This window comes from Camarhynchus parvulus, chromosome 6 (assembly GCF_901933205.1).
Source record: "Camarhynchus parvulus chromosome 6, STF_HiC, whole genome shotgun sequence".
NCBI classification, from domain to species: Eukaryota; Metazoa; Chordata; class Aves; order Passeriformes; family Thraupidae; genus Camarhynchus; species Camarhynchus parvulus.
The window spans coordinates 17507692-17530468 of record NC_044576.1 but is presented as its reverse complement, the minus strand read 5'-3'; the positions used below and the strand labels follow the sequence as shown (position 1 = coordinate 17530468).

General features: G+C 38.1%; 1 protein-coding gene across 1 annotated transcript in view; it reads left to right on the top strand.

Annotated features, from left to right (window-relative positions):
• FRMPD2 (FERM and PDZ domain containing 2) overlaps positions 1 to 8940 on the top strand; it is a 35099-nt gene extending 26159 nt beyond the window's left edge. Inside the window, exons 18-28 of the mRNA XM_030951288.1 lie at positions 450 to 548; positions 1618 to 1725; positions 1846 to 1962; positions 2421 to 2653; positions 3201 to 3305; positions 4244 to 4337; positions 4801 to 4886; positions 5078 to 5225; positions 6238 to 6452; positions 7319 to 7417; positions 8572 to 8940. Coding sequence (XP_030807148.1) covers positions 450 to 548; positions 1618 to 1725; positions 1846 to 1962; positions 2421 to 2653; positions 3201 to 3305; positions 4244 to 4337; positions 4801 to 4886; positions 5078 to 5225; positions 6238 to 6452; positions 7319 to 7417; positions 8572 to 8940 — 1673 coding nt within the window. The remainder of the gene's footprint in view (positions 1 to 449; positions 549 to 1617; positions 1726 to 1845; positions 1963 to 2420; positions 2654 to 3200; positions 3306 to 4243; positions 4338 to 4800; positions 4887 to 5077; positions 5226 to 6237; positions 6453 to 7318; positions 7418 to 8571) is intronic.
• The last annotated feature ends 13837 nt before the right edge of the window (positions 8941 to 22777 follow it).

Here is a 22777-nt window from a genome sequence, read left to right as displayed (position 1 = left end):
CTATAAACACACTGTGGCAATTGTCCAATGGTAAGTAGTCACTGTTGCAATCAGTGTTGGTTGGATTGCACCTTCAGGTCCCACAGGGCCTAAGGCTACAGCCCACAGGAGATTTTGCATCCAAATCACCCTCAGGTTCAATGGGAACTACATGCTTGACTCTAAATATTCTAATCTTAATAAAAACATGGCAGAAAAATATATATTCTCCCAGAAAGGAACATTGTAGGACGAGGTCGCACAGCTCTGTACAGAGTTTTTTTGAAATAATGAAAGCTTCTGAACACTTGTTTGAGCTTCCAGAATTATATTGATTCAAAGTATGTTGAAGTCAAGGATAAAACATATATTAATTTTGAAGCTTCAGTTTTGCATAGTACATGAATATTCCCAGCATGCTGTACTCCTAGCATTAATCTACATTTATTCTAGCTGTTTTGTTTCTGCAGCACCTGGATCACCAGCCACCCAAAAGGAAGTTTTGCTAAGTGGTCTAGAAAGAGAAATCATATGTGTCAGCCTAAAACGTGACCCTAAGAATGGATTTGGTAAGTAAGGAACATAAATGTTATGTTTGTTACTGGGGCTATCAGATCCTGGTGCTAACACTGATGCTTGCTGACTCAGGCTGGGCAAGACTGTGAACTCCTTTAGTCCATTTATTCTTCTTATAGAGTAAGAGTACCAATCTTTGTGAAGGACTCAGAATTTCCAGGACTGAAAAGGACTAAGAACAAAAATCAAGACCATTATATTTTCAGAGGATTAAATAAGGCCACAGAGACTAAAGGAACCAAGTGCTAAGAATACGTTGAGAAAACAATGGTTTTAGTTTTGTATCTGAAATACACATCTACTGATTTTATTTATCTTAGACCTTACAGATGGTGCCTGTGAGGGTGCAAAATATTTACACCAACTTCACATAAATGTTTTCCAACTTTTGGATTATTATCTGGATACTATTTTTGTTCTATAATACCTTAATCACACTGTATCGAGTTCTTGTGGATGAGTTCAGAAGTTCAGACCATCAGGTTTTACAAATTAAAAATCAAATTTATAAATGGTGCACGTCTGTGTGTAATATCCTAATCCCAAATCCAACTATTATAGAAGTGAGAAGAATATATTTCAATAGTCAGAGTTAGGATAGTGAAACTAAACTACTGAACAATAGATTTCATTTTCTTAGACCTCTTACATTAGAAGTTTACGTGGCCCACCTCAGGTTTCCTGTTTGCATGATGTAGAATGCTGTTCAAATTTATTTCATGAGCTTTTATATAATTTCCCTCCTGCAGGTGTTAAATGCTGCAGGTCCACCTAGTTCATGACTCATGAAATAAAGTAGTTAGAGTCTCTAAAAGTACTGAGCCAGGAAAACGTTGTTATTGGGAAATCATATCTAAGTGGTGACCAAAGTCACCAGCGCACTTTAATTATAAGTTTAAAGCTCTCCCAAGTCAAGACCTTGATGCCCTGTAAATCAAGGGCAGCATCCTTCAGATCATGTACAAAAGGTATGCCATTGGAGTAAGAGCCTTTTGTGCTCCTAAGATTCATCTTTTTTAATGCTGCCAGTGTTTGCATTCTCGTGCTATCTCGTTTTTGCAGGTTTTGTAATTATTGGAGGAGAAAATGTAGGAAAATTAGACCTTGGTATCTTTATCGCTTCAATTATCCCTGGGGGACCTGCAGACAGAGCTGGAAATATCAAACCAGGTCATTTTCTGTACTTTTTAATTAGAATTAAAATACTTGCATAGTTTAAAGTTAGCTACTCTGGATTTATTTCCTTATTTAGACGTGCTTTCTCTTGCTTTTATCTTTTTTTTTCTTAAGGAGGACGACTCATCTCCGTGAATAATATTAGTCTTGAGGGTGTTTCATTTAATACTGCAGTTAAAATCATACAGAACTCTCCTGATGAAGTGGAGCTCATCATCTCCCAACCCAAAGGTATAAAGGCAAAAGCCTCTGCTGGCTCTGGGATGCTAATGGTTAACTCTCTAATGGGCACTGGGATGTAGTACTACTACACTCCTGCTACTGATTGCCACTTAGAACAACCATACACTAAAATAGTCAACTTCTGGTAGGTATCATGTGATGTCTCTGCTACATCAGTGTGAAAAAATCTATTATGGGCTGCCTCACTGAAGACTAAAGGAATTTTGGCATTTCTTTCTCTGACAGAGAGGCATAGTCCTCTGCAGAGAGGAAGCAAACACATTTCTGAACACCTACAATAGCAGTGCTCCATTTTACACTGATTAACTCATTTTACAGATCTGATTTCACAATCAGTTGAAATAAGAAGTTACTTTGTCCTCTTGTGCTGGGTTATAATAATATTTTTCTTCAAGTTTACTTGCTACTTGCATTTAACAATGTCTTATTTTGGTATGGCTTTACAGACATGTATGAAGAAGGATTAAATGAAGAAAAGAATCTATCAAGAGGAAACAGCACTAGTGGATCTGAGATCTCTTGCGTAGACAATGGGAGAAAAAAGATTCAGGATTGTCATACAGCTCTCCCCAAAGAACAGGACACAAATACAGAACTTGAGAAGACTCTCTCTTGGAATTTAGCATCAAAATTGGGCCCTAGGATTCCAGTTCCTTCAGCTAATAGCCTGGATATAGAGGTAACTGAGATTTTGATGCTGCTCAGTAACGTTACACCCAGCACACAACATACAGCAACATACCAGATACATGTAGAAGGAAAAGTCATTGTGAAGGAAAGAAGATAGAAAAACTTGAAATAAAATACATTGGAAATGTCAACATGATGGACGTGTCTAGAATATGTGAATAAATGGGGAAACTGTTCTACAAAATGTTCCTTCCTTTTCCAGTGAAGGGACAAAATTTTGATTATCTTCCTGGAATCTTTTAAGTTTTCAAACCAGTTGCAGAACATGCCATGTCTAATTTCCTACTTCTAGACATCCTCCCTATATATACTCAGGTTATGTGCATTTAGACAGATTGCATTTTGAGTAGCATTAGCTTAAGCTTCCAATAATATCAGAGATATAAATGGTATCACTCCAGGTTGTCAGTGACAGTAGGATCAAACCTTTTACATCTTCTGGAAATGCTCTCTTCTTTTTTTTTAAATTCCTTTCCCTCCCTTTCTTTTTCAACCAAGATACTGTAATCTCATTAAAGTTTTTATTTTTGAGACAGGCAGCTGATTCTTCCCACTTACCATCTCCATCAGAAACCAACTCAAAGGAAGTCTACACGGTGGAGCTTGTTAAAGAAGATGGGACTTTTGGAATCAGCGTGACTGCAAGTGTCACTGTTTAATTGTCTGTCAAATTGTTACCTGACTGAGAACAAAGACAGAAGATAGGCTGATAACAGAAACTGTTAGCATGGCACATTGTGAACCTAAGTGTCCAACTGATTGACATAGAATGCATGAAGTACTGTCTTTGCTCATTGCCTGGTTCTTACCCACACTGTGTCCTGGCATAAAGCACGTGGCAGTACAAACCCTTTTTGTCCTGACTTGATTTGAGAACAAGACCTACCACCGAAAGCAGAGTTTGGTCAGGGAGGACTAGAGAAGGTCAGGGGGGACTAGAGAAGAAATATCTGCCGCATTTGGATAACAAGTCCTTGTCCTAGCTATTTAATTTGAATTTACCCCTCCAGGCTGAGATGTCTCTACAGTCTTTGCTGAAATGGAATGTGAAACAACAGCCATTTCATTTCCTGTAGAAGAAATTAAGGGCCGTTTTTTTTTCATCTAAATTTGCCCAGGGGATGTAGATGGACAGAACATGATTCTTAGGTTAATCTGAAATTTCTCTTAGTGCTTAAGTTCAGGTCCATGCTTAATATATTGTCCGAAAGATTAGTAATTGAAGAATGGATATTGCACAGCTTAGAAACTGAGCTAGAGAATAACTGAAAGATGCAAGACCATTTTATGTAAGCATAGGGAGAAATTTATGAACATTTAGTAAATATTTTTATATAGTCACGTTGAAATACATTGCAGTTTCCTGAGAAAATAAGATTACTGCCTATGGAAGTATATTATAACTAGATGGGGTTTTAGAGTAATGGGGTTTGGAGTAATATCCTCTTTCCCTTTTCCCCAATATTTAAAGAAGAAAGCAATTCCTGAAGCAGTTACTTTGCAATGCATGTGTAAGTTGCTTTGTTGTTAACCACAGGAAGAAAATATGAAGACTCTAATCTGTGGGCATGTTTTGCAGGGTGGAATTAACACCAGTGTGCGTCATGGTGGGATATATGTGAAGTCAATTATTCCCAGGGGACCAGCAGATAAGGATGGACAAATAAAGATAGGTAACATGTCTGGCAATAAAACCCTGGGCTGCAGTGAGTTCACTGTTAGTGTGGACAATGAAACACATTTGGGATTGGAGGTGCTACAACTGCAAAGTGTAATATATGGTCCATCATTCCCCAGCCTGTCCCTGTACTACATTTAGGAATCCCACTGAAAAAACAGAAGCCTCACACCAACACTGTAGAGTTACCTTCTGTGGCTGCCATCAGGATAGTGACTCTGACATCACTGTTACTGTGCTAACCAAATGCTATCACTGCATTTAGTTATAGAATACCCTGGAATGCTTTAGCACCTGGTTATAGAATGCTGTACAGCAAGCAGTATTGCTTTCCTATGAATTATTATTAATTTGACGCATGTAAGCATGAAGATCTATTGTAACATGGGCAGCCTCAAGGTTTACACCCTCTGAACCTGAACATCAAAGCAACTGGATGTTCTTTTTTTTTACTGCAGGTGATCGTCTGCTGGAAGTAGATGGCATCAGCCTCTGTGGCATCACCCACAAACAGGCTGTGGAACGCCTTAAGAAATCTGGCCAGGTTTGTACAACAGCAGAGATCAATAAGATACACAATACACTAAACTGGACTTAGTATGAAGCACAGTAGCCAAGCTTGGCCAAAAAACCATCCCTCCCTCTGCTCCAACCCCATTCCTCTAAACAGAAAAGTACAAAGACTTAGGACTCACTGTGTCCTGTGTAACTGGAACCTGTTTATCCCTGTTTTAGATTGCCAGACTGGTTTTAGAAAGGGGAAACTACCAATTGGCAGAGCCTTGTCTGACTGCTAATGACAGAAAGCAGGACCAATGTGCAGTTGTTTCTGTGGCAACATCCCTCACAGATGGCACCAAGGACTGCTGCTTTTTGACAGATGGTAAGTGATAAAGAAGGAACTCAGGGTGACTTCCTACGATGTGCAGGAAAGGAATGAATGAAAATAATTATATGACATTTCTTTGGGTTGGAAGGAAAACTGTATACTGAATAAAATTATAATATTCAATATTAATGACATAATCAAAAATCAATCCTGAAAAATGTATTTCTGATGTTCATAGAGTTATAGTGGCTAGATATAGCTGAATTTACCCTAGGCATCAATACTGTATCTCTCAGCCTTTGTGAGACTGGGCTGGCAAGGGAACACCCCTGTCTGTACTCCACAGCAGTCTCGGGCAGGAAGCAGCCGTGTGGATGTGGCCAGGCTGTTACCCAGGGAGAGCCTCACCAGCACAGCTGCTGATGCTGTGGCAGTGATGAAGCTGGAGGGAACTGGAGACTGCCATCACTTAATTTCTCAAAAGCACAAGATTTAGAGATCACTTACACAGAATTTAGCCAACAAATAAATGCTGTATCTTTTACTGAAGGTTGTCACATAAACACCAAGTCCGAACCATACTTTTCCATGGGGCAGTTACTCCTCTACACTGGAATTCAGCTACAAGCATGGTGTTTGGGAAAGGCCTGATCTCTCATTCTTGACTGGAAAGAGCAGTAGCTCCAATTCCAGCTTATGTTGGTTAGTGCAAGACCTAAACTAACTACAGAATAGTAAAATCTATGCAACACTTACAGAAGAATATCAGAAAAAGATAGCATGTGAATCTTTTTATCTTGGTACAAAAAGCTTTTCCCTTTATGGGTTGGTACCAGACTGTGAGCACATGGTGGAATAGATTCTAGTTCTCCCTATTCTGACTGTGAGATTTCAAAGACTTAGATAAGATAAAGGAATGCCTAAACCTTCTTTTGACTTTATTATTAGTAAATCTACTTCTCCGGCACACAGGGGAAAAGTCTTTTGAGAGTATAGTTTATACTGGCTCCTCAGGGGGTACATATGCCATGGTTCCCACTTTTTTCTCAATCTCTGATTTGAGCAGATAACACATTTGAAGTGAAATTAACCAAGAATTCTGGAGGCCTTGGATTTAGTGTTCTGCAGATGGAAGGAGATGCTTGTGAACACCTTGGAGGAGCTATTGTCAGGATCAAAAGACTGTTTCCAGGGCAGCCAGCTGAAGAGAATGGAGAAATTGAAGTTGGAGATGTCATTTTAGCTGTGAATGGGAAACCTCTCAAAGGGCTCCTGTATCAGGTAGCAGGAAGTGTTATTATTGGGGCTCCATCTGGGTAACAGGTTAATAAAAACAATGGATTTAAACATAATTATCACCAGAGGGAGGTAGAATTTGCATATAATTAATCTGATTTCTATGTAGGATTCTTTTCTAGAACTCCTATGTAGAATTTCCTTTCTAAATGAATTCTGACAGCGAATTTCGTCTGCTATTTAATTTCTAAGTTTCTACCATTAATGTATGAATTCTATTGTTAGATGCACACCAGTTGTTAATTAGTTGGAATCTTTGTTGCTTTTATGCATGATTGGAACAATTTTCCCCTGTGGTCATTTGTGCTTTGTAATGTCATGCTAAATATAATGCCCCAGATTCAAATTTCTACCAAGATTGGTAAGTCCTGTGTAAGTTTTTAACCTGGAATGAGAAATTCTATACTCAATTAAGAAATTAAATGGTAATGGCCTATGTGTGGATTTCTTTTTCTTCATTGGAATATGGCAGTTTGGGGAGCTATGCTGTAATAATTGACCGAAGATGTTACTGCCACATGTGGTTTGAATGAATTTTCCTGAAAATTCTGTTTTCTTCAAGAAAAGAAAATTAATTAACCTAAACCTATGTGCCTGATGGCAAAGTGCAAATTTGTAGATAGAACTGACTTTACTTTAGATACATGTTCATATATAAACTATGGTCCATTTGTATAACAATCCTTCAGTGGTGAATATTGGCCCTCATACCTCTGGCATTTGTGCTGAGAGGCACAAATACCGGAAATGTAGCATGTCACAATAAAAATTTTCTCCATCTCAGTTGGTAAAATGACATGTAAGATTTACTCTGTCCCATCAGAAATATAACACTCCTTCTTTCTGTTTAGGATGTCCTGCATTTGTTAAGAGGAGCTCCTCAAGAAGTTACACTGCTACTTTGCAGACCACCAAAAGGTGTTCTTCCAGAAATAGAGCAGATTGCCCTGGTAAGGCGAAGCTTCTGACAGAAACTTGCTTCTGTAAACCTGCAAAGACACTACTACATTTTCTATCCAGTCTTGAACAAGGCAACCTTCCCTTTTCTCCAAGGCCCTCTATTCCATTTCTTTCCCTTCCTGGTTTCAACTCAGCCTGCAAAGTTCAACTTATAGTTTCTTAGCAACCAAAATAATACAAATCTGGCAGACATTAAACATATTTATCCCAGTCCAACAACTTTTGAGTTGCTGTACTATCATTGGAGTGAAACAGCACGTACCCAAGCAGGTCTTCTAGTGGTGCTTCTAAAAATGCTCTACCAGATCCTCAGCCAGAAACTACAGATATTCTGAAATGCAGCTATTTTAACTCCCCAAAGTGAGAAGAAAATAAAGAACTTTTCCTGTCCAGACTATCTCTTAATGAAGTTTAAAAAATGGAATAATAGTTTCAACTGGTTATTCAGGTTCTTCTTGATAGTTAGCAGAATCTGCAGGGGGAAAACCAAAACACAAACAAACAAAAAATACCCCCAAACCATAGACACTGCAGAGACTAAAGCATGGCCATTAGATGTGCTAGCATTATTACTCCTGCTTCTTGAAGACACCTCATGGACAGTACTCTTACAAGGAATATGCATTAGCACTACTCTTGCTCCATTCAGAATGATGGTTGCCATCCCACTAGGATTTATAGTACCCACAGGCAGACAGAAATGACAGTCACAACCATCTCCAGATATCAAACTGACTCCAGCTGCTCTGCTGCAGTGTGCCCTTGGCTGATTTCTATGGTCAGTCGCATGGGAGTCAAGTCTGGAAGCTACTTCCATGGAATGAAGACAATATAGACACAACATTGAGGCATGATATGAACAGGTACATTTAAAAATAACCTCTAGCAAATAATTCATTGGGAAAAGTGATCTGGTGTAGTAGTTTTGATTGGAACTCTTGTAGAATATGAAAAATAAGCATTAAGACAAAAGAGTTATTTGGTAAGAGAGTACCTTCTATTTTTTCTCCTCCCTTCCAACCACCATTTGGTATTTTCTCATTCAGAAGCTCGTTAATATTGCCTTTTGAAAATATTTTACTCTTGAAGGAAAATGATGGGAGATTAAAAAGGAGTTACAGTAACCTTTCTGGTTTTTTAATAGACTCCAGCACCATCTCCAATTAAGGACTTTGTGGCAGAAATGCCAGGCAGCACAGGGGCAGGAAACTGCATGGATCAATCTACCAGTGATGGAGGTAGCACCTCTCCAGACCTCGAAGACTGCCTTGATTCTCCAGTGGGAGACGATTTCAGTGAGCCTCCTGAGGATGACAGCTCAGCTTACGAAGAGCAGGAAGCTGAGTTTCAAGAGAAACCCATACAGAAACTCCCAACTTCCAGAGAAAGTTTCTATAAGCATCTTTGGAAGATTCATCAAGAAGCTTCCAGTTCTGAAGTCTTCCACTCTCTAGAGGAGGAAATGAAGCAGAACTGCTACTCACCATGTGAGTTTACACAGGCCAAAAGGTAGGGAATACTAAAATCTATTTTCCAGCCTTTCCTTTGACTCTTAGAACTTTAAAGGTAATTGATTAGGTTTAAGTACAGGGCTCTCTGCTTCTAATCACTCCTGATTACTGAAGATTTTGTTTTATTATCTTATTCTGACTCACCTAATCTGCTTTCCCTATTTACTCTCATCTTATTAGAATTTTGCATAAGTCTGCATTGACAGTTCTGCACCACTGTAATCATTTATGCTGTTCAGCTGAAGGTGGTTGCCATTTGAAATCAGTGGAAAGATACCTGTTCACCTAAACAGGAAACAAATACTTTTTTATTGATTATATGATTTTTTGCTTTCATTTGTTTTCAGAGTTGACTTAAACAGGCACCAAATTTTTTTTCTTATTGTGTGATCTCTTAATTTCAAATTTTTTCATAGGAAATAAAAACACCTCAGAAGAGAAACTGTGATCAAGGAGGAAAAAAAAGGGTTATTTTATGTTTTCTGGTCTGCAGAAGCCAATAGAACCCCTGAGCCGGAGGAGTTATACAATAAAATGTAGTTTAAATGGACTCAGTCTCCTTTTACACTCCTTTGGATATATCAGACACTGTCACACAGAAGACAATCCATTCCATTTTCATCATCTTTCCCAGTGCAAAAAAGTATAAATTATCAGAACAGAAAGGATTGATACAAAGACATATTGAAAGCCTTTTAGAGGCCTTTAACTTACAGCTTTAGTAATTTTAAAGAGAATCTAATTTTTATTTCCCCATACAGTCACATGAAATGATTTTGTTACTTTTGTCACTCATCAAGCACAGCCCCAGACAGTTGTCTCTGGGGAGTGACAGCACTGCCTGACACTGCAAGCCAAGTGGGATCAGAGTGGCAGCTCATAATTTTAGCATCTCTTTGTCAAGTGCAGAATCTTCACTCAAATAACGAATGAAGCTCCTGCTTAATTATCTGCTTTTATATTTCTGAGAGTAAAATCAGCAGAAATACGTCTGCAGCAACCGTATTTCCCAAGACATAATACAGATTCAGAAAAACTAAGTTTATTGTGGGAAAATACCAATTCCAAGAAAAGTTTGGGATTCTTTCCAAGAAGGAAGTTCTGAAATAAATGTTTTTGTTTGAGACATTTTCAGTATCATCTAGTATCAGCTTTTGCATTTTTAAAAGGAAGCCAGAGAAGTTTAGGATGCCATGCATTTTAAACAATATTTTAAACATAATCTCAATTTAAATCCTTCCAGCTAAAACCACACAAAATCCCCAGAACGAAATAGGCATTAATAAAGGACTTCCTTTTGATTAATGAAGAAATTTCTCCAGATTACTCAAAATATTTCACGCAAATGTATAAATCTTCTGATATTAATTTTACATAGATCTTCTGTGATTTCATACAGGACGTGTAATTTATTTTAATTTTAGTTTTCTATGTTTGCTTGGGAGATGATGGACAGTTCACTTCTATCAAAGAGCAAACATCCTGGCTGACAGAGATGTGAATATACCATTTTGGGTGTTTTTAAGATGAATAGATGTTTAGCAATATTTCAATAAGGATTGATATGAAGAAAGAATACTTTAAAAAATAATGTGTTTCTAGCATTTTTATGAGCTTTAATGGTAAATTTTTGGGAGACAATGCCACAGCTGTCAACTAGGGCTCATGAACAGCCAAAACTATTAAACACAACATGTATGATTACAGTTTGGGCTTGAACATCAAATGTGCTGAATACTTTGTCTGCAATATAGTGGAACATAATCAATAATAATTTTACATAATCAATAATAATTTTAATTCAATTAATTTAATAAGTCCATTGGTAGTTTTCAGACAACTCATATGCTTCAAGGCAAGCACAAGAATAAAGGCAAGTTTGCAAAGAGGAATAAGGACTTCTTTTCATGAAGAAACAGGAACCACTCCATATTTCATGCTTCTGGTCTGTGCTCAGTTACCAAGCACAGACCTGTAGAAGCCAAAAATGTGGCTGGCATTCCTTCTCCCAGAAAAATGCTAATATGAAAATTGTAGTGGTATTTTAATGTCCATACTGCTTACCAGAAAAGTTAATTAATTTTTTTTTATGGAAGATTAAATAATTAATGGTCTGGGCTTTGTCCAATTATTCTTTTTGAGAAGCAACCAAAGTACTAATTAGTGCCTTAAAAAATTAAAAGAGTGCAAGATTTTGCAAAGGTAAATAATGGAAGCTTTTTAATCTTTCAAGTAGCTTTGCAAAATATTGATTACTTATTTGTTTTTATACTACCATTGGAGGATTCAGACAGCAATTCAATACCATAACTAGTAATTCATTTAAAATGAAAATAAGGTAATGCATAAACAGTAGACTTTTCAGTGGCCATCTAATAAAGCATATGGAGGAAAACCCCAGCACTGCAATCTTTTTATTTTCCAGCCACATATTTAATAAGAGTCATGATGACCTATTGAACACAAAATGTATGCCTGAAACTCTCTCTCTAACCCCTATTGATGAAGAGTATCTCACTGTCAGCTCAATGTCTGTGACCTCACTTCCACGAGGAGGAAGCTCCAAGACAGTCTCTGCAACCCCACAGCCACGTGTTTGTGGCCCCTCATCATCATCTCTGCCTGCCAGAGAGACACATGACAGTGACAATGAATGGGAAGACTTGGAGGAACCAGAGGAAGAGAAGGAAGAAAATGAAGAGTGCATTCAGGTATGTGATGGGCACCAAATTACCAACAGGTAGAATACAAGGGAAAAGAAACAATTTTAAGAATGTTTCAGTCTTAAACATTAATTTTAACCCATTTTCTATGCTATTTTCACATGACTTTTTTTATTTTTTTACTTTCCTGAATATCCACAATCTTCAAATAAAGCAGACCTTCCACTATGCCCAGCTCTCCAGAATTCTTAACCATTTGCCTTAAGGGTACTTCTTTTTTCTTGACGTCTTACTATTCCTCCAACTTTCCAAAATTCTGCATTATTGTTCTCAGTATACAAAGGCCTAAAAGCTGTCTAAGTAGCTTCTAAAATTAATTGGAGTCAGCTACTTGGATTTTTCTGCCATGTTTCAAGGCCATGCAGAAAATCACTTTGTTACAGCGATATTGCTGTAATGTCCTGATAAGAAAGTATGATTCTTGTGCTAATTACTATTCAAAATATAAGGCTCAGTCCTGCCAAATGCTGAACATCTTGCATTCCTACGACACTAATGAGCTCTGAATTCCTACTAATTTGAGAGCACTGTGGACAAAATTTAGCTCCAGGCATTTCCTTCATTGGGACAGCAATAGCAGTAACAACAGTGATCCTGGCACCCTGCTATCACAATGCTTGTCAGCTCAGAGGCCTCCAAGCCTTTCTTTACACATTCCAAATGCCTAATCCCAGGTCCTGGTGCCATTCTCTGCTTTACTAGGCCCTATAAGTCAATCAACATGAACCTCCACAATTCTGGGATATGGCAGAACACCTTTTACATACTCTTGTATCATCTCAGGATCCGATTCCTGCCTGCATATAGAAATTATGGAATATGTTACTGAAGCAACAGAAAACCTACATCAAAAAAACGGTGCTTGCTTTAACAGGAAATGGAGATCTTTGTGACTTTGACAAAGTCAGAGAACAATGGTTATGGATTCTCTGTAGTTCTTAACAAAATGGACACCTGCCTGTATGTTGATGAAATCTTGAATGATCCTGCCCTTTCTGATGGAAGATTGAGAAGGGGAGACAGAATCATTATGGTACAGTAATTTTTTGAGTTTATGCAGAGGAGAAAATATTTGCAGATCAGTATCATTCAGCTTTGGCATTCTTTGTTTAGTATCACCCATTTATCATGTATTTAGGTATGTTAATAAATAATATAATAAATCTAATTCTGCTGACCTCAATTGGATAAATCTCAGGCTGAATAGATTGTATGATGAAGCAAATAAAGTGAATCTAGGAGCATTCAAGACAAGTGAAATGTTAAATGCCTTCCCAATTAAATGACATAAACTGAATTAACGTAATAAGGTGATAGGTGACACACAAAGGATGCAGGAGTTATGTCCTTTGTAATGTAATAACAAAACCTTTTTTCAGCCTGGTTCATGTTCATTTTTTTGCATAAGACCCTCTTCCTTGTTTTGTGCAACAAGATCTTGAGTTTCAATGGGAAAAAAGCTATTTTTATTAAGGCTCTGCATTCAGAAAAATAAAAGTTCAAAAAAGAAATATTATTGCAATTTTAATTGTTAAATGTATTGACATTAAATACCACAGTAAAAGCTTAAATAAGAAGGAAGTAAAAACTAATTTAAGTTCATATGCAAAATTCAGAGTAGAGGGAGAAGTAAATGATGGTCAATGAGACTTATGACATGATTTTACTGGTTTGTCATTTAGGTGAATGGAATTGATGTCACATCTTTACCATGCAATGAAGTCCTGACTTTACTGCAAAGTTCTCCTCCAGATCTGCACCTTGTGGTTGGTCGTGCTGACAGTGACCCGCGTCCCTCAGTTAGGCCAGATGAGATTCCTGAAATTACTCTCACAAAGGGTGCAGGTGGACAGCTAGGTGTGTACTAAATGCTGTATTTGCTTTTTTGGACAGGAATGACAGCATAAGATAATCATAGGAATGACAAGATAATCATAAGCAAATGTGCTCTTGGATCAGTATGATCCAAACTGACCTTGACACCTTTATGCTCTTCATCATCACCCATGACCAAGGAATGAGAGCTTTCTTTTGAGCAACACCTACCTAAGAGGGAAGACTAATATCTCTTGTTAGATTAATGAAGGTAGCTGGGAAAATGATCTTTGCATTATCACCCTATTAACTGAAGTTTCTGGCAGATTTCCAGTATCATATTTTTGTGTTACTTATATACATAAGTTTTGGGTAGTTGGATAATAATGTCTACTACCTGCAGAGACACATAAAGATCTATTTGGAGGGAAAGAAAAAAATTGAAGAGAAGGTAAAGTTTAAGAAGGATGAGCCACAGGTTGAGACTACAGTTTGCTATTCAAAAAACCTCCACTTGAATCCTTGATTCACTACAGACCCAAGGCTTTATCTACAAACAATACAAACGATAAAAGAAATCCCCACAATGTGAGTACCTTGATATTTCTGTAGCATGTTATGAGTACTGCACACAGATAAAACTGTAGACTCAGGAATCATTATGGCTATAGGTGCTCATGTACAGCATCCTGTTTCCAGGTAGGAACTATTTAGTTCAGAGATTCCTTGAGTGTAGTTTGCACTGTGTAGGTCCCTCCTCAGCTGCTGTAGGCCTCCTTTCCCATGGCACCCTGAAGACTGCAAGGCATTGAAGATCAGGGGAAATAAAGCACTGGGGCAGCACTGAAACACAGACATGGACTCCACCATTTAAGTTTTTCCATACTTTTTTTAACATCTAATGGCATTTCACTCTTTCAGTCCAGCTTATAAATCCCATTTTACTGGGGCAAGACTGTTGTTTATAATGTCAGTGATTTCTTCAGCGTATCTTTCAGTGACTCACATTCATTCTACTTTCAGTCAATGACAGTGAAATTCAAAACTCTCTGCCACAAAAGATGCTTTCTCTGCATTATTCTAGGCTTGAAGCTGACAGGAGGAGCTGGAAGCAAGTTACAAGGTATTTATGTGCTAGACATAGTGCCTGGCTCTCCTGCCAGTGTGGAAGGCAGTTTGCAGCCACGAGATCAGATTGTTTACATCTGTGGACTGTGCACTGAGGGCATTAGCCTGGATGATGCAGTGAGAGTGTGTGAAGCTGCCACCCAGAATGTTCAAATCAAAGCCATAAGGTAAATCTGAGCATACTTCATCCTATTGCTGAAGCAGTTTCTAAATTTTACATCAACAAGTCAGACCACACAAAACTAAAAAATGCTTTATCTCAAAGGTCTGAATGTTCCAACCTGATAAATAACATTCATAAGGCATCTTAACACACCAAGTACAAGTAGACTCATACAAGACAAATGAGAACTCTTCAAATTTCATCATCCAAAACCAAATGTGAAGCCTTTAACTGAGGCTGAGCAACATTTTCATATGTTTTGTTCTCTAGGGAAAAGCTTTGTATTTCCATCACTAGTGTGAACTTTCCCCTTATAATCTCAGATTCACAACTGCAAGGAAGAAACTATTTCTGATCAGAAATTCTGAGATAAGTCCAACAGCCAAAACATTTTAGAAAAGTACTAAAAATGCAGCATTTAACCTGCAGCATGACCAGAAAGTCTTTCCAGACCTGAACAATAATTGGCTGTAAAGGATTTTTCTCATCAGTTCATGGCTGCACTTTTGATTCACTGTGTTCCACAGTCTGATATCACACCAGCTCAGGTCCTGGACTGATGCAGAAATAGCTTCCAAAGATATCAAAGGAAAGGTAAAATATTAACTCAAAGCATCTGACTAATTGAGTTATGTAACCAGAGCCTGTGACAAAATGGCTGTCACAGCTGTCTTAACATAGTTCAAACTTTTATCACTGTTTTATTAACTTGTGCTTATCTAACAGAAGAAACTGTCTCCTTATACATCTCGCTGTACAACAAGTTAGTAGCAGCACCTCCTGATTGTCAGAATTTACAAACTTAGGAGCTAAACAGAAATAGGGTAAAAGCACTTACAAAAGAGCATTCCCACTTTATACAGGGGGTAACCAAAGCTGAAATCAAATGGACCAGAAAGCAGCTCTGTATTGAGCCAGGTGATTTAACATGCTTATTTTTTTCCCCAACACATTTCAATAAAATGTTTCACTACAGTCAAATATTTTCATATACTGATACCAATTCTCTTCAGAAAAGTACCACTAACAAAATTATAGAAGGACAACTACTATTTAGACAATTGAATTTCTAAAAATAATTTTCATATGTGCTTTACAAAGCGTGCAGCGCTTAATGGCTCACATATTTCACTTTTTCTGCCCCCAGAAATGGCAATCCAGTGGTTCCTATAGAGCAGAAAAATAGTAAGTAAGGCTAATGGTTTTGGGTTTTAATTCAAAACTTGCTGATTTTGAAAAAAAGCATAAGGTATTGATTCATTGCATTTAAAACTTATTAACAAATTGTAACTCGCCATTCAGTATTTCTGTTATGGCCATTTTAAGAGTCTGAAGAAAATTTGGTAGCTGTTTAAAGACAGAAATAAAATTTATAGTTCTCTGTAAAAAAGTAATTTTATTACATATTCAGTTTCTTTTTTTAAAATTTGTTATTAAATAGGAATTTTATGTGGTCATATTTCAAGATCTGCTTTGACTGAAACTATTCTGTAAGAAGTTTTCCAGCACTTCTTGAGCCACTATTTAATATGAGCCACTACTTCATCATCTAGACCACCTTTTTAAACTGTTATTAATGAAGTATATAAAATCAGCAGGCAGCAGTAATATCTGTTAGTTAATATAAAAGCATTCCTATAAGGGGAGATATTTGATACTCTAAGTAATACAAAACTTCAGCCATCATCTGCACCACCAAGATTTGACCAGAATTGCTCTAGCAGCCTAAGGAGTCTGAGCAAGCACAGGCTGCACCTGCACCCTCTGGTTGAAGGAGAGGTATCACATCTAGGTCAGCACATACCAAGGGTGTTAGTTATGCAAGTAATACTTTCCAATGCACAGTTGGCTGCAGCGTTAAGACAGACCTAACCCCAGTTTTGTTTACCTGACTGGATATCTCAATGTTTTGTGGGTTTTTTTAACATCATGCAAACATGACTTCAAAAAGTAACCCTGGACCACAATTATTCTCATGCCTACACTGATCTGAATACTGGCATATGGTTACCTGAAGAACTTATTCCAAGTCAAGTTAGTGACAGATTTCCTTATTCATGTAGCCATGTGTCTGTTTCTATAAACTGAAGCAATTTTCTACAAGATATGGATAAAATTATGTGCACTCTCAGTTAACACTAGAACTAAATAGAACTAAATAGAACTAAAGCACAGCAAATGTGTAGCCTGGACTTTGCTTACACAGCCTTGTGTGAGCTTTGCAGATTCCAAGATTTCTCAAGACACCTTCAAATAGGTAATGAGACCTGGTCCACCTCTGACAGAGTTATGAATGCTGTACTGGCACAGTTACCTGCCTCTCCTATAAAACAAGATGTGTAAGGTCCTGCACATGGGTCAGAGAAATCCTAAGCATAAACACAAGATGGGCAGAGAATGGACTGAGAGGAGCCCTGAGAAGGACTTGAGAGTGTTGGTTGATGAAAAGCTAAACATGACTGAGCAATGTGCAATCACAGCCCAGAAATCATATCCTTGACTGCATCAAAAGCAGTGTGGCCATCAGGTTGAGTGAGGGGATTCTCCCCCAGTACTCTGTGAAACCCCACCTGGAGTGCTGCATGCAGCTCTGCGGTCCCCAGCATAAGAAGCACATGGATCTGTTGGAGCAATTTAAAGGGAAGGCCATGAAGATGATCAGAGGGCTGGAGCACATCTCCTGTGAAGACAGGCTGGGAGAGTTGGACTTGTTCAGCCTGGACAAGAGAAGATGCTGGGGAGACTTTACAGCTCCTTCCAGTTCCTAAAGGGTACTGCAGAGAGACTTCTGACAAAGGCATGCAGTGATAAGACAAGGGGGAATGGCATCAAACGGAAAGAGGGCAGGTTTAGATTAGATAGTAGGGAGAAATTCTTTACTGTGACGGTGGTGTGACACCGAGATCAGGTTGCCCAGAGAAGTTGTGGACACCTCATCCTTGCAAATCTTCAGGTCCAGGCTGGATGGGGCTTTGAGCAACCTGGTCTAGTGAAAGGTGTCCCTGCTCATGGCAGAGGGTGGGAACCAGATGATCTTTAAGGCCCTTTTAAACCCAAACTGCTCTATGATTCTATTTTGTAGGCACTTCTTCCATTTTATAGGCACTTTAAAAAATCTATACTAATTTTGTATGTGGTGTTCCATTTGCTATCATCACTCATAGATTTATTGATAAATCTGTAATAATTTGTTATTAAGAAAGCAAGCCTTCATTTTTATAGGCTTAGTTACAAGAACACATACTAAAATTGCAATTGCAAAAGGTAGCTTTTTTTAAACTACAGGACCATTAATTATTTTCAATAATGCACACATTAAGAGTACTTTGTGGAAGACAGCTAAGATCAAAATATGATAAAGCAAAACTAGAAAACTGGGGAGGCTGGTAGAGATGGGAGTGTTCCTTCATCTGCCTGATCATTGCCACATGTCTAGAGTGACTCAGTCTGGTCTCTGTTGTTACAATTTTTAAAATAACAATGGCTAAGATGCAGTAGCTCTGAAATTCATGACTGAAATGTTTATATCTCTGTGCAAATTGGCAAACTTAATCATGCAGCGGTCTCATGCTGGTTCATATAGCATCAATATTGGATATTGATGCTTTTTTTAATAACCTAAGCACAGTTTACATTCCATGTGTACATGGAGTTTAGCAGGAGGCCTGTCAGAGCAAACATACATGTTTGTTTTTAGGGCCACCGGCTGAAACAGAGAAAGCCAATATTTCTTTGTCAAATGAAAACCTGAACTCCCAGGAACAGCATCTGCTGCATCAACATGGTAAGGAACTTTGCATTTTTCAATTAGGGTTAGTAAAATTGTGTTCTTTGAAAGAAAAGTAAGTTTATAGGTGATAATAGCATCACCTGGGAAAGATTACTCTTCATAAAAAATCTTGCCTCCCTCAGAGTTTGAGAGAACATTTTTACATTACTGTTCTCCATCTGGTGTCTCTGTAGCATGCAGTTCTTAAAGCTTGTTTTGGAACCTGCTCACAGGAAGGTAAAAAGGTCACAGTGATTCACATTTCAGGAGTTTTAGGCCACATAAATCCATAGGATTTATTTTGTATTTCACATATAAAATATAACATATTTTATTATGTCTATGAATGAGATTTTGAGTATTATACTGTAGAATATTTTACCAGGACAACTATCTAAAAATTGTTGTTGCTTTTTCACAGAGAAACATTTGGAGGACACAAACTGTGATGCTCAGCAGAACACTCCTGATTCTCCAGAATGTAAAGTAAGTGACACACTGAGGTGTGAGGTGGTTCATCAAGTGAAGTGAGCTATATGGAGAGGGTTTTTTCAATAGTGGTATTTAATGCATTTTCTTCCTCTCTTTGAAAATGTGAATATAATGCACTTGGAGAGTGTCCTGTGAGTGTTGAATTGTATTCAGCATTCACACAGTAGAATGCACTGGGCACTTCCTGGGGACAGACTCTTCTGTTGCTGTCTTTCAATGCTTAGAAAGAACGTAGCACAGAAAAAAGACACAGAATGTCACAGCATGGGATTATGGGGAAAATATGGGCAATTGTGAAACATTTTCCACAACAATCTTTGAAAACTGAGATTATTATGTTTCATTCTGCAGTTTTCAGATAGACATTGAAAATAGGGTAAAATTAGCCCAATCTTTGCAGTATTATGCAGCACTGATATAGACCAATATGGTTTGAATTTGGCAAGAGTAATGTATTTTTAAAGTTATTTATTATTTATTATGAATTCCTGAATACACAGGAATGTTGTTTATTTCCATGAATGTTGTTATTTCCATGCTGAGCATACAATGCTTGGAAATTCTTACAAGCGAAAACATCACTTTGTTGGTGCAAAGACATGGAAAGTAACTTTAATTGAAATGATCCAAATTGGGACTGATATTTCATGTGAATAGATTAACTATTTTTCTCTTGATTGTGGTAAAAAAAAAAAGAAAGAAAAAAAGCTGTTTCTTGTTAAAATTAGACCTCCAACCTGGCAAAAAATTTCAAACAATTTTCTCATTTTTGATTATGTCATCACTATTACTGCTTCTTCTGCATGATTTAATCCATGATGGTTTATCTGTTAAACCTGCAAAAACAATTTACAAGGCTGATATCTGTGGCATTGGAACTAGTCAGGCTGCAAGTCATAAACATTTCCAGCTTGCTGCTATTTCTGACATAGTACTTGACCCTAAAAAAGCAGCTGATTTTAAAAGCAAATGAAGTGCTAAAGTAAAAGAGATGGGAATGTTTGGATTACAAGATTAAGATCTAAATTATAGAAAAATAAGAGAATAAATTATGTACTGCATTACTGTCATGCTGGAGATAAGAATGCCTTATTTGTCAGTTAAGGGGATTTATTTGATATATTATAAAAGGATTATGGAAGTACACATTTCTTTGCTATTAAGGGGTTATTTTCCCCAGCAGCAATTATTAAACAGAGTACAAAAATAAGTATGTACTATTTTTATTCTGATACATATATGCAGCTCTTATCTTGATTCCTGGAAACTCTGTAGATCTATTCAAGAGTAGAGTAGGATATATCCCATAATCAGACAGTGAGGACTGTGGGAATAATGGGAATCTTGGGTAATAAAAATGCAAACAAAATGCAGTCCTGAATAAATGCCACTTTAGACTGCATCCTTGTCTATTGCAGGACTTCATTATTAAGATTGAGCTGGAAAAAGCAGAAAATGGAAGCCTAGGATTTGCACTGGTAGGTGGAAAAAATGGCAGGGCTATCCTAATAAAAGCCATCAGCCCAGACAGCAGTGCAGATCTGGATGGGAGACTTCAAGTTGGTGACATCTTACTGAAGGTAATGTTTGTTCTCCATTGCTTTGGCTTACATTTTCTTTACTCTATAACGAGCATCTGTCCAATACAAAGTGGTGCAGGTTGGAAATCTGATGCTGCTTTGCTCAGTAACATGTAGGAGGTGCTGTCCCTTGGCTCCTGGTGGTCAGAGGGTTGTCCTGGCACCCTTGTGTCTTCCCTGGAGCCTCCTGTGGGACTGGGTCTCCCCAGAGCTGGTAGCTGGACACCCCAGCAGAGGCAGACCCAGAATCACAGAGCAAGCAGCCAAGCGCACCTACTCCTGACTGTAACTGTGCCTAGTGAGGATTCCAGAGAAACTTCAGGGAAACCAGGGGTAACTGGCCAGACATGCAAGTCACAGCTAACCAGGAGCCTACTGGGAAGAACTTCTCACGTTAGGTATTATCAAGACAAACAAAAAGCACTTGGAATTAGGGCTTTTCAGTCTTTATTTAAAATCTTACTATCCTAGCCACTCTGCCACCTTTTAATATAACTAATCCTTTTCGTTACACCAAATTATTTTTTCTTTTCCCTCCATGAGTTTCAAACTTGTTTGATTTTCTGTCTTTCATTTACTTCCATCTCTCCATCTTCTCAATGAAGAATGAGGGAAAGCCCACTTACTATCTCAGACTATAATTCTGTGGTGTCCTGCTGGCAATCACGGTATAAAGATATAGAGGTGAAGGATCAAGTGAGTTAGGAGAGAATGAGAATTCTCTCCCACAAATGGGAGAAAATGATGACACATGAAGTTCAAAGAAGTTATATGAAGATTTCCCAGTGCTAGGGCATTGTGTTACAGGAATCTGGAAATACACATCACTGTATTTTTCAGGTGAATGAGACCTTTGTGTCTGGTCTGCCACGCCAAACAGTTACAGATCTGCTGCGCAAGGCACAAGGCACCGTTCAACTCACTGTCTGCCGAAGCCTGGCTTTGCACTGGGCCTATTCAGGCAACCAGGGCAACAGAGCTTCCACTCCAAACACCAAGGCAGAGCCTGGTAAGCAGCCACATCCACTCATCATATGACAGAAGTGGGATTATGTTGCCTGAATTCAACTTTGGTCTTAGCGAGACAAGTCACTTTTACAGTCAGTCCTGTCTCATAGCTGTAGGTACAAACATATTCTTCACCCTGATTTGAAGCTCTGGCTAAAGTGCTCCAGACATAGGACCACAGGGAAGGAATGCCCAAGTGTGATTTTTAAATCTAGGAACAAAGCTGTAAAACTCTCAAAGATGCTTTAACTCAGTTTAAGTTTTTAAGTCATGAATGTTGGTCTGATTTTACCCCATTTTATGCAACTCATTGATGAAATCACAGCCTGGTTTTGGCTCAGTTGCTAAAATACTTCTCCCACAAACTTCACATCCCATCACTCCTACTTATCTTCTAGAAGCACTACACCTCCTGTTCTGTCTGGCAGACAGATCCTCTCTCTTCTGTGGTGTTCTTGCTCAAACCCAGAAGCCTCTGCTCCCAGGTCTATTATTCATTTGAGAGCACACCCATCTTGCAAAAGGCAGTACTTAACAGGCACGATTAACTCTATGGAAGAACTTTGTGCTCTATGCTCTGTTTTACTGAATACTCAAAAATTAACTACTAATTAAAACTGGGAATGGAAGCAAGGATATTAAATTACCAATAGATTACATAGTTATAGTCCTCAACTTTCTATTTCTTTGAATACTGAAACATATCCTGTAACGTGGAGAAACCTAAGTGGGAAGGGTATAGAATTCCTCCTTCTGGCCTGCTGGTTACAAATTGAAGGCTTTGTTTCAAGTATTCTTAGTCAAGAAGACACTGCCATTGCCATTCTCTTGTTACATGATATCAGTGAATTTCATAGTTTCTGGGAAGTTTAAACTGTTTTCCTGCAAAACACAATGGTATTATAGAAGTACTGGCAGCAAAGTTAATCTATGGTATTTTTCCCTTAGCACTGTGAAGAAGTGAGCTGGGTTAGGGAGAGCAGATTTAAATTGTTTCGTGGGTTTTTATAGCTGCTGTTGATACAGGGCTTTACTTCAGTGTATCTTCTGGCAGTCTGAATTATGCTGGCTTCTTTGTTGGTGACATATGGCATTTGTGCTCTATTAACCCTCCCAGGCATTCACAAGAGGGAGATTCCATGCCAGTTTAAGACCCTGTAT